At 43.6% G+C, this 11,601-nt stretch overlaps 1 protein-coding gene across 3 annotated transcripts in view; it reads left to right on the top strand.

Moving 5' to 3' along the window:
- Positions 1 to 267: 267 nt before the first annotated feature.
- PGAM5 (PGAM family member 5, mitochondrial serine/threonine protein phosphatase) overlaps positions 268 to 11,601 on the top strand; it is a 25,978-nt gene continuing 14,644 nt past the window's right edge. Inside the window, exons 1-5 of one of the 3 annotated variants that reach the window (XM_019539015.1) lie at positions 268 to 571; positions 7,184 to 7,362; positions 8,851 to 8,976; positions 10,336 to 10,424; positions 10,702 to 10,835. In XM_019539015.1, the coding sequence (XP_019394560.1) occupies positions 321 to 571; positions 7,184 to 7,362; positions 8,851 to 8,976; positions 10,336 to 10,424; positions 10,702 to 10,835 (779 nt within the window). In that variant the 5' untranslated portion in view covers positions 268 to 320. The remainder of the gene's footprint in view (positions 572 to 7,183; positions 7,363 to 8,850; positions 8,977 to 10,335; positions 10,425 to 10,701; positions 10,836 to 11,601) is intronic. The other 2 variants (XM_019539014.1, XM_019539016.1) reach the window with 2 other exon arrangements.

The raw sequence follows: 11,601 nt of genomic DNA, 5'->3' as shown, positions 1-11,601 counted from the left end.
CTCTGTGCTTGACGCAGAATATTATTTGACATATTAATTGGGACATGTGCAGAGCTAATGAAAGTCCCTCCGGTGAGGGTGTGTAGTTCATTCATAACAAGCGGTTATCAGGTCTAGACTAGCTTGGCAAAACGCAACACCCGCCTCCCTCCTCCCGGCGCCGGCGCCTCCGCGCCCCCTCGCGCCACCTGCGCACGCACCCAGCGGACACCGAGCCCCGCGCGGAGGAAGCTTGTCCCGCGCCGCGCGCCGTCCGGGAGGGGCTCGCGATAAGGCGGCGCCTCCCCGGCCCCAGCTCTGCCGCTGCTGTCGCGCTCGCCATGTCGCTCCGCCGGGCGCTGGCGCTGGCCGCGTGCGGGCTGGCCGGCGGCTCCGTGCTCTTCTCGGCCGTGGCCGTGGGGAAGTCGCCGGCCAAGGACGCCGAGCCGGGCCCCCCGGGCCCCGCTCCTGCCCCCACCGCCCCGGGGCTGTTGCTCCTACCGCCCGCCGCCGCCTCCTGCCCCGCGGGCCCGACCTGGCTGGAGAGACCCACTGGCGCTGGCGTCGGCTACTGGGACAGCAACTGGGACAGGTAGGGGCCACGTGCGGCGGGCCGGGGCCGCCCTCGACGGCGCGGCTGGGCCCGCTCTCCTCGCGCGGGATTCCCGGCCCTCCCCCCGCGGGGTGGTACGTTCCTCTGTGCTGTGGGGGAGCGGCCGTTCTAGGGGGTTCACCGCCGCGGGATGGTACATTCCTCCGTGCTCACCTCCACCGCCCATGGGTGCCCCCCCCAGAAGTGGTAGGGTCCGGCCCTGCTTGGGAGTGGCCATGTGGTTGGTGGGGCACCTGAAGGGCCTGTGCTGTGAAGCCGCGGGCCTCCTCCCATGTGCTGCTGCTCACTTGGGCAGGAGCAGAAGGGACTGGGTCCCAGGACGCCTGGATTCCATTGGTGGCCCTCAGGGGCCTGTTGGGCAGGTCCTTTGGGGCTCCCCGGTTCTCCTTGCTGGTCTGGAGACTTTGCACCCATTTGCAAAGTGCTTTGAGAGCATGAAGTGGAGGCAGCAGAGAGCTCTTGTCCTCAGCATACCTGAAACGCTGGGACCAGGGTACACAGCTAAACCACTGCTGGGCCCCCGGGGCTGAGCTGCCAAAAAGACGAACCCAGAAAAATGGCAGGGTAGAAATCCACGATTATCACTCTGTTTCCTGGAGCTGCCTGCAGCAGTCGCTCTGGGGTTTTCTCGTGGCTCTGAGCTCAAGAGACAAGAGCACTCGCTGCAGACCTTGGTGGAGTGGCTTTTAAAAATGGGGTAATGGATTTTTAAAAGGCATGATGCACAGCCAGCTGCACAAGGGACAGGAAAAAATAATCGGTAGATCCTTTGATCCCAGAGCACTTTGAGCTCAACATGGGGGTCTTCTCATTGCCTCTGAAGCTTCGCACCCCCTGCGGTGCGCTGTGGTGGCAGGATGGCTCGTGGCATTGCTGCACTCCACGGCCTTAAAGAGAGGATGTCACATAACCAACGTAATTAAGATGTGTATATTGGTAAAATTACCTGGGCAGAAGTACAATGGTTTATGCCTCTTCAGTAAAGTTTGTCTTGGAAGCACCTAAACACTTTGTGGAAGTATCTTCTCCATTTCTAATTTGGATAACTCAACGCTTCTCCTCCCTGTACGTACCTATCACTTGATCCGTATTGGCCAGTACAGACAGTCTGCTAAACTTTGGCATAAGATAATGATTAAGTCCCACTGAACCCACTAGCAGAAACTCCTGTAATAAATAATGACTCAAGTGAGTGATGAAATTTTATTCATCTTTAGGCTGTGATGATAACATTTTGTTTTAAAAATATCTTTTTTTTTTTTTTAGAACTAAAAACCTGTCACTGCTGTTGTGGATGACAAAAAGTTGTGTCTTGACAAATACTGAGCCTGCTGCTTTGTTTGCCTCTGCAGCATAAATATGCTTAAAGGCTTCTTAACATTTTTTGAAAAATAATCTCTGGCAAGGCTTTGAACTTAATTTTGTGAAACTCTCTATAGAATTGCCTGCATTCAGCTGACTGATTTATTTATTTTTATTATGCTTCGCTGTTCAAATGTGCAGATATAAGTAGTGAGCTTTGGCTCATGTAGCTCCTATCTCACGGAATTATCCCATCAGAGTGATTTGTATGCCAGACTCCTGTTTTAATAACACTAAATCCAAACTAAGCTTTAGCAGGTGTTTATTGTATAATACCTAATGTTTTTTAATCTGAAACTAAGTCAAATGCCTGCATGAACGGCGTTATGTAGGTCTCATTTTAAAAACCTTAAAAAATAATACTGTGTCTTTTTTAAATGCAGTTATTTTGGCAGCACACCTTTGTGAGAGTATCTGGTTTAATTCTTGTGCTGATGAAATTGCTTGACTATTACTTTTTTTTCAAAATTTGTACACAATATAAATTGATTTCCAAGTATTCCAGACAATCCTGTACCTTTCCCTAGTAAACTACTTGACCGTGTAGCTACTACACATTGTTCGCAAACTGGCCCCAGTAGTATGATGCCTCCCTGACATGGAGGGGCTTTCTGTAGGATAAGTTAGATGGACCAGTTCCCATCCATTCTTGCTTTCTTTACCCAAATTTACATGACAGGCCCATTATGAACTTCTTTCATTGAGTTCACCAATGTACTCTGACATGGCACCACATTGCTTTACTAAGCCACAAAACTCATCGGGTTGTACCGGACTTTGGTTGGATTCAGTATAATAGTCTGCAGGGTTAATAGATGTATTCCAATATCAAACCATTTTAAAGGCCACATAAACAGGAGTTTGGCAACTTGAAGATCGTAAAATCCTAAATCCATTTGTAATGTGTCTTAATCTTAGGTGGCTCCTCTGAATTGTACTGAAATATTTGCGTGCAAGTCTTCTCTTACTTGTTGAGGAATGACTTTGAAAAGTACATCTTTTTTTATCATCAGTTATTTCTGTAACATCTAGATGATATGTTGCATGATAGGTACTAGATCTAGGTGATAGTCTACTACCCTTGTTAATGTCTGCAGCTAGCTAATTAATTCTGATTAGTTTATGCACTAACTTTTCATTCTCTAATATACTGTGAAAGCTTGTGTTCTCAGACTTCTACAACACTAGCTTAACCATGTGATGAGAGTGTTAGTAACAGGTAGTGCAGCCTTTTCTGTACCTACCCCAAAGGTGTGTTCATTAAATTTAACAAGCAGAGTTAAGGTAAAGTTACGGTTGCTAAATATGTAATTATACATAGGTATGAAACACAGGACTCTAGTGCCTCTTGGAAGAGCTGACTCCTGCAAACTTAATTCTTGATCATCTCATCTAAGTTTGGGCAGAGATGTAACTATACATTTTTACCAATAGATCTCGAGGCTAGGAATGGTAGGCTAAATAGATGCAAATTAATTCAGTGGCTTTGTTTTCATCTTTCATATCAATCTGATATTGCAATAAAACTGGTCTACTGCATTGATTTAAATCTGGTTCTCTAAAGCAAGCTTGGACTTTTCTCTACTTCCTAGAGAGAGGTACCTGGCAGAGCTGCAGTTTTCTGGGAAATAAGAGTAAGAGCTCTGCTAATGTGAGAAATCTAGTTTAAAGCATCTCATTTCTCTTTAGAAGCGTTGTGCTTCAAACTTGCTCAGTAGCTTTGATTCTTGAAGGCAGCACTTTGATCTTAAAACTTTTTTTTGAGACTTGTAAGAGTAGCCATTAGCAGGCATGCCAACAGGGATTTGCTGCTTTAAAAACTTCCTAGAACGGACTGCATAATTGGTTTCAGTAACATTTAGGCCTTGGGGGTAGTGAATGTGAAAAGGGCAGCAGTTTCAGAATAACCAGTCCTTGCTGTTTTAATCGGGTTGCAGCTGATCATGCCTAGTAGCGAAGATCTGTCCAGTCTCAAACTTAGTAAGGGCTTTTGGCGGAAGGTAGTCCTGTTTCCAATGTGAAAAATGCGATTATTTGTTTTGCAAGCCTTAAAGGACAGTAGCTTTTGAAAATGTCTTCTGTATTAAAACCCTCTGAAGATGAATGTAGTAGTGCAGAAAATAGCATCAGGTTGCACTCCTTAGTGAGCTTGACATTGAGGTATAACTTAATGTATGGTAATATCACAATTGCCTGGGGTCTTTACTAGTATAATAGGAAATACTGGTATATACGTTCTCCATGGTGAATTGCCCTTCCAGAGGTTTTTCTGAGCCTGTAACTGCAGATGGCTCTCAAGTTCTGTTTTACCTGTCTATCTTGAATTGATACAGTTCACTGGAAGAAAAAAAGGAAACCCTGTTAAGTACAAAAGAGGACTCTTCTTTGGACAGTAATTTTAGTGGTTTCCCCTTTTAGTGCTTTATTGTAATTTGAAAGGGAATCATTACTGAAACATCCTATTAAATTGTTTTGGGAGTAACCTTCTTAAAGGCTGAGCAAACTCATTTATTAGGAGGAATGCATATTTTAAAATGAAATAGTGATGCTGACTTTCACTGTGGGTACTTCTGACTTAGCTGCTGTTTAACCAAACTGATGGTTTGTTCTTCTCTGGACCAAAGTAGGTTTTATTCTGCCTAAAGGAAGATACTCATGGTAAAATGCTTTAAAACTGCACAGAAGTATGTTTAACTAACAAAACAAAACACAAAAACCCTGAAGTAGCAAATCCTGTAATACTGAAGAAAGTAACTGCTCTGCGATCAAGAGCAGAATTCCTTCTGGGGGTGGAGGAGTGAAAGGATTTCTGTGAGATGGAGAAGAGGATCAGTGCGTATCTGGAGAAGCAGAATCGCTGGAAGCTCTGGATGGGGTTGATGGAGTGCATATTGATGTCAGGTGCAGGCAAGCAAAGGGGCAAACCTACTGATAAGCATTAGAGGCAAAGAATAAGGTTATTCTTTGCCTCTTGTCCTTTTGAGGATGACCATCAGTTATGTCTGCAAGATGTGCATGATCTGTGCAAAGAAGGATTAATGTTCCATGTGGCAGAATGAACAGGATGACTACAGTAGCTCTGAGGGGGAGAATGACGAGAGGCTGTACCGTAATGGAGGGACATGGCTGACTATATGAAGGAAGCACCAAGTGATAATCCTGTATTCGCATTCCTTGCTGGAAACTGGAGATAGTTGTAATATCTCTGATATGGTGTATTGGTCTTCTGGGGGGTCCATGCAGCTTAAATGTCTTGGGAGAAAACTCTGTAGGCAGGAGTTGCTGTGTACTAAGTTCTCTGGATCTTTCAACCATTTTCAGTCTATTTCCGGTTTCTAGCTTTGTGTGGTTTGCACTGGCAGAAATCTGGCACCACAATGGTGAAACGGATGGGACAAGATGCACTGCTGAGCATCTCTTGAGCAGTGAAGGAATGATGGGCCACGGGGATCTAAACTGCCCTCTCATGCTCCAGCTTCAAGATTACAGCACCATCATAAGATGGTGTAAAGAAGAGCACTTGTGTGAGAATAGCTTTTCTGTGTAGCTTGTCAGCAGCAGACATGCTATTTATGTTGGAATAACTCTTCAACTAGTGCACGTGATTTAGTTGGACACTGTTACAGTGCCTAGTTTGGCACAGATTATGCTAATACACTTGGAGCACACAGGTCAGGCAAATACCTAAGATTTAGAAATGTCATATGAATTTAATGGGCTTCTGGAACCCAAAGACTATTTGTAACACTCACTGAAAAACTCTTGCCAGTATCACTCTGGTAAATGCCCTTTCCAAAATACATGTTGCATGTTGAAGATGTGCCCTTAAACCTAGGAGACAGAGGAAATTCAGACTTCAGATGCATCTATTCTCTCCAGCCCTTGACACCTTGAAGTGAAGTAAGCAAAGGCTGGTGAGAACCATTCTTTCACTGCTGTGGCCTTCTGTTTGGTTTATGCAGGAGATTCGATCGGTGGGTAACTTTGGCCATTTAAGTATTGCAATGTCTTCTGGTACTAATGAAGGGACTAAGGAGGGTACCATGTATTGTGCTCTGAATTTTCAGTATTTCAGTATCCAAATGATACCTTGAATGCTAATTGAATTTTAATTTAGTATGGGGGGGGGGAGGAGTGAAAGTAAATGGGATGCAATGAAATGCTTGAGGATGCTGTAGAGAATGGCGTTCTTGCCTGCAGGTGTCTGTTAGCCAGTGCTTCTAGCAAACCGTTTCAACAGATGATTAGAATGACTGCACAAATATCTGTTTGTGCTACCAGTCCCTCTTACACTGGTTGCTAGGTACTAGGTCATTTTCCTGCTAATCCTGTTTCATTGGCTGGAAGCTAAATGAACTATTTCCTTCCCCTTCCTGCCTCCCCCCATGAACCCAGAAATATACTTAAGGCAGAAATGGACATTTTGCTGCCTTGAACTGGCCTTGTCTGCTTTTCTTGCTAATTCTGTGGCAGTCTGTGAATCATGTTGCTGAATGTGTTGGCTGCTGTTCAGTCTTCATGGTGATCTGATCTAAACCAGGAATCTCTGAGTTGCAAAATCAAGGTGTGGCTGCTTGCTTGGTCAGATAAAATGAAGACTTTTGCTTTGGGTCCTACCCCTCCCTCCCAACCCCCATCTACCTTCAGACTTCCTCTTTAAGCATCTGATACCAGAGCTGCCATATGTACTTGTTTTTTGTGAGAAAAGTGGTAACTGTTTATAGGCAGTGGGGGGAAGCTAATAAATCGGGTATTTCAGATTATGCTCTTACATGTGCTCTTCAAGCTAATGAAATTGAACTTGTGTGTACTTTCACATAGGCTATGAGGCTTGTCTACACACTAGAGCGGTAAAGAAATTAGTGTGTGGATAGTTTAAATTGGAACACAAAACAATCCTTATAGATTTATGGATGTTAGGGGCTGGAAGGGATCCAGCCCCCCCTGAACTTGGGCAGGAAAGACTGCACATCTGTTGACTAATGGTAACATAATAGTGGAGGAGAGGTAATAATATTATACTAGCTTATTTTTAACCAGTCAAGAATTAAGTGAAAGCTTAAAACCTTAGTTTTGCATGTCAGTTCTACCCTGTTTGTCTCTAGTGAGTAGAGAAAATAACTGCACCAGATACTGGAACTAACAGAGAGATGGAGTCTACAGTCAAGAAGCATGCTTGCTCACCTTTCCTTCTGCCATATTTAAATGTATTCCTTTCAATATTTTTAGACGTGAACCACTGGCTCTTGTTAACCTGAAAAAGAAAAATGAAGAGACTGGGGAAGAGGAGCTTGCCTCTCGCCTGAATCACTGCAAAGCAAAAGCTACCAGGCACATATTTCTTATCCGCCATTCTCAGTACAACTTGGACGGCCGAGCTGATAAGGACAAAACTTTGACCCCCCTGGGTATGTGACTAGCAGCGTGTTGGATTGTACACCTTGCACTGAGAAAGCTCTCTTGCTCTATCACTGACCTGAATTGTTAAATCAGCTGATTCTACTCTGGATCCCTTTGCCGGCTTCCTAGTCTGCAACCTTGGATCCTTTTAAACATATGTGGGCACTTCAATAAGCTTGTTCCTCCCATTATGATTCCTATAAAATATACTTGGGCATGCATCAAACATGCCTTTGCATGAGTAGCAGTCATATCTTAAATCCAGTGTGAAGTTTTAACTTCTCTTGAGATTTTGGGCTACTTTCAGTGTACTTGGCTTATTTAAATGTCCTTTGTCTGAGATTTTGAACTAAAATACAGATCAGTGTGATTGTCTTTATCATGACAAACTTAGAAAAAGCATTCATCCCTTCGCCTCTCTGCCCCTGCTTTTTTTTGGGGAGTGGGAGGGGGGAGTCCTGTTTTGGGCCCAACCTTCTATTATGGCAGTATTTCATGTAGCTGATGTTACAGAATGAAATCTATGTCTTTTTTTCTTTCCATTGGTGTGTTCATAGTCAGGGAAGAAGTATACGTGCTTCTTGCTGCTTCCTAATTTCTATTGATGCACCTGGGAATAGTACTAATAAATTTCTATTTGTTGAAATGAGAATACCCACTGTTTGTATATTAAAACTAATTAACCTGTGCTTGGCAAATACTTATGCCTAGGTATCAAATGAAATAGCACTGACTAACTCATTAAGAGTGCCAGTTTCATTAGCACAAGCACATTGACACTTTTGCTCTGAGGAGGCAAGAGCTTTCCTTAGAGTGGTGCTTGAGGTGCAGAAGATGTGGTGCCAAAAATGTTGATGCTCTGGGTTTTACTAGCTTTTAATTTACATTTTAAAACAGATTAAAGTGGCTTTAAATAGAGACAGCCTCAGAGAGCAGCTCAAATGGGGCAAGTTCTTGGCCCTGAATTGTCTGGCTTTATGCCTTTCGGATGAGCTACTTCAGTTCTGTATTCTTCCATCTATCTACATGCAAGATGGGGATAGATAATTTCCTACTACCCCTGAGTGCTGTGGATTTCCGAGAGTAACTTACTACCACTGTATGGGTCGATGCATACTTCTGTGGCTGTTATTTCAAGAAAGTGTGTGTCCAATAGCCTTTCTTCTGCACTCCCAAGTATGTAGGGGTGCTGGCAAACTGGCCACCTGCTTGTGGAAACAGGGAGGGTATCTAGATTGCCATAGAATACATCTCAATGAAATGGAAGGGGATAGTACAAATAGGTACTGGAGTGTTATAGCCTGCAAACTTGGTCTGAGTTGGTAGTGATGCTACCAAAGGTACTTTTAATGTATTCTTTCCAGCCAGTGATATGAATCACAGTCAATGGTAGAAGAAATGGAGGAATTATTATTTGTACTTAGCATCTTACAGACACTTTGAAGGCTATTTCTGCAAATACCAGCAACTTACTATATAGCTAATATCACTTTAAGGTCGTGAACAGGCTGACTTGACTGGGCACAGGCTGGCAAGCTTGGGGTTGAAATTTGATAAGATTATCCACTCCTCCATGACCAGAGCTACAGAAACAACAGAAATCATCAGTAAATATCTTCCGGGTAAGTGGTTTGAGAGCATTGTGTCATTTTGTGATTTTGAGTAGAGTTCTCGTCGTGTACAGTTTAGTTGACGTGCAGGCTGATGGACAAAGATCTACCAAATAGTTTGGGATTGGGAGTGTCTGCTTCTACCCCTGTGGTCTTGGTACCAGTGTAGTGAAAGGGAGAAAATGATAACTTTTGCCTTGAGAGTATGTAGGAATAGCTACAGAACTGCTACAACTCTGTTGGCAGGAAGTGGATGCACCAGAAAACCTGGTATACTTTAGGCTAGAGAGAAAGGCAAAGGGGACGCATTGAAAGGTGCTGTGCAATTTGACTACCTGTATACAATAGTGGGAGTACTTGGTCCCAAACTCTGGATTAGCTTGGTGGCAGAAGTGCCCAATTTATTCACACAAGTATGTGAGCAAAACGCACAAACCGTTACGATCATCACCAGATCCTGATAGACTGAATTTTTTGTTCAGGAATCTGTCTAATAGTCATCAAGTCCAACTTGGAATATAGATTAATGGCATTTGACTGCAGATTAGAAGTGACCTGCCAAAAATTGGAAGTTGAGGAAGGGAAGAGAAGTGGTGAATTTAAGTTTATCTGTAGTCCCTGAGCATAGGTTTAATAATCCTCCAAGCAGCATCTTCCAAGCGGAACAGAGCCTTTCTTCAGACTAAAGCAGCATTTCTCAACCTGTGAGTTGTGACCCAAAAGTGGAAAATTTAGGTTGCAAGAATATTTGAAAGGGTTGTGGACAAACTGTAAAAATGGATCAACAAACTTTTTAAAACTGGATTTTTTTTATTTTTATTTTTTTTGAGAGAAAAATGTGGGAAACCATGTCCTTCCCCTTGCAGGCTATCAGAGTTCCAGCCTGCAAGGGGCTGCTTAGTAGGGCCCCCAGGCCCCATTTCCCACCCCCTACCCCACACACTGGAGGGCTGGGGCCTGGGGGTGGGGGCAGTGCGTCGGGAATGAGGGGCACTGGGTTGGGATTGGCCATCGGTGTTTACAAATGAGTCCTGGTACAAAAAAGGCTGAGAACCACTGGACTAAAGGAGGTCAAATTTTAGAATCCAATATTAACATGTATTTAGAAAGGGAAGTCTTTGCCTGCTCTCAATACTTGATCTGAATTCCAATAGACAAAAAGGTGCAAGAGTGAATGTCTCTGCTATTGGAAGTTATCAGAGATCCTTAATGGGAAGCCATATAAACCTAAATGTTCAGATTTTGCTTATGACCTAATGGCTTCTTTGAATATAGAACATGAAGAAATGTAATTTTATCTCTTCCTGACTAAAACCATGAGCCTGTTTGTATTGGCCTATGAAGTAATGATTCCTTCTCTTTAATTTCCAGGGGTCAAAAAAATTAGCACTGATCTGCTGAGAGAGGGAGCTCCTATAGAACCTGATCCTCCAATCTCTCACTGGAAGCCGGAAGCTGTGGTAAATTTTTATATACAGTTTGTCTTTGGGCATATTTCATGCAGGTCTTTAATAACTGTATTTTTTGTATTGCTTGTGTGCAGGCCGTCTGCTAGGCCTCCTATGATCCCATGCCTTTTTCTTCTCTGAGCACATATGATATTTGTCCATACCTTAAATTCTCCTTAGTAGTCTCATGCAGGTTTTGAAGCTGAACTGACTTCTGACCCTTCAGAAGGTGCTGGTAATGACCTGTGCTGGTATGATTTGTATTTAATGACAAACTCTTTGTTATCAGCAGTATTATGAAGATGGGGCTCGCATTGAGGCTGCCTTCCGAAATTACATTCATAGAGCAGATGCAAAGCAAGAAGAAGATAGCTATGAAATCTTTGTCTGCCATGCAAATGTGATCCGCTACATAGTTTGCAGGTAATTGTGATGCAACGAAGATTCATCTGCACAATTAAAAGATTTTTACTAAAATTGATTTGGTGCATTGTGGCGTCAGGCCATTATAGCTAGGAAACTGCTTCAATTTTGAGCAGGGTAAAGGTGAATAGTGAGGATAAGTGCTACACTGAGCAGCTGTTCCTACATCATGATGGGATTAAGCTGCAGATATGAAAAAGGGATTTAAAATGTGACTGTTTGCAAGGATCATAGTAAAATAGGGCTGAAGGGACCTCACAAGGTCATCTAATCCAGCTCCCTGCTCAAAGCAGAATCATCCCTGACTTAAACCATCCCAAAGCGGGTATCTTAACTGGCTGTTCAAAGCTTTCAGAGATGGAGACTCTACAGTTTCTCTAGATAGCTTGTTCCAGTGCTTGATCACCCTCAGTGGTTAATGCTTGACCATTTCTACTGAATGATTGTGAAGTAAAAAGAGAAAGATCTCCCAAAGGTCACTGGGAATTGAAACCCATTTCTAGGTCTCGGTGGTGTTTAGGTACTAGCGGTGTCTTACGCTTCTCCAGTCCTGGCCCCCCCTAAATATGGATTGTTGCGGAGAAAACTAATCAGATAGGATTGGCAGAGTGACAGGGAACTGCTGTCTCCTGCTCCTTGGCTATACACTCGCATTTCATTGGTGTCTTTCTTTCTGAACTTGATCTCACGATCAGTAGTTCATGCTGCCTTAACAGTCCTAACTCCTATTGTGGGAACAGATCATGGCTCCCATAGCTAAGTGAAC

The sequence above is a fragment of the Crocodylus porosus genome, unplaced genomic scaffold (genome assembly GCF_001723895.1).
Source record: "Crocodylus porosus isolate Cpor-Errol unplaced genomic scaffold, CroPor_comp1, whole genome shotgun sequence".
Taxonomy (NCBI): Eukaryota; Metazoa; Chordata; order Crocodylia; family Crocodylidae; genus Crocodylus; species Crocodylus porosus.
The sequence above is the reverse complement of the archived record's forward strand: the minus strand, read 5'-3'. Positions and strand labels throughout refer to the sequence as shown.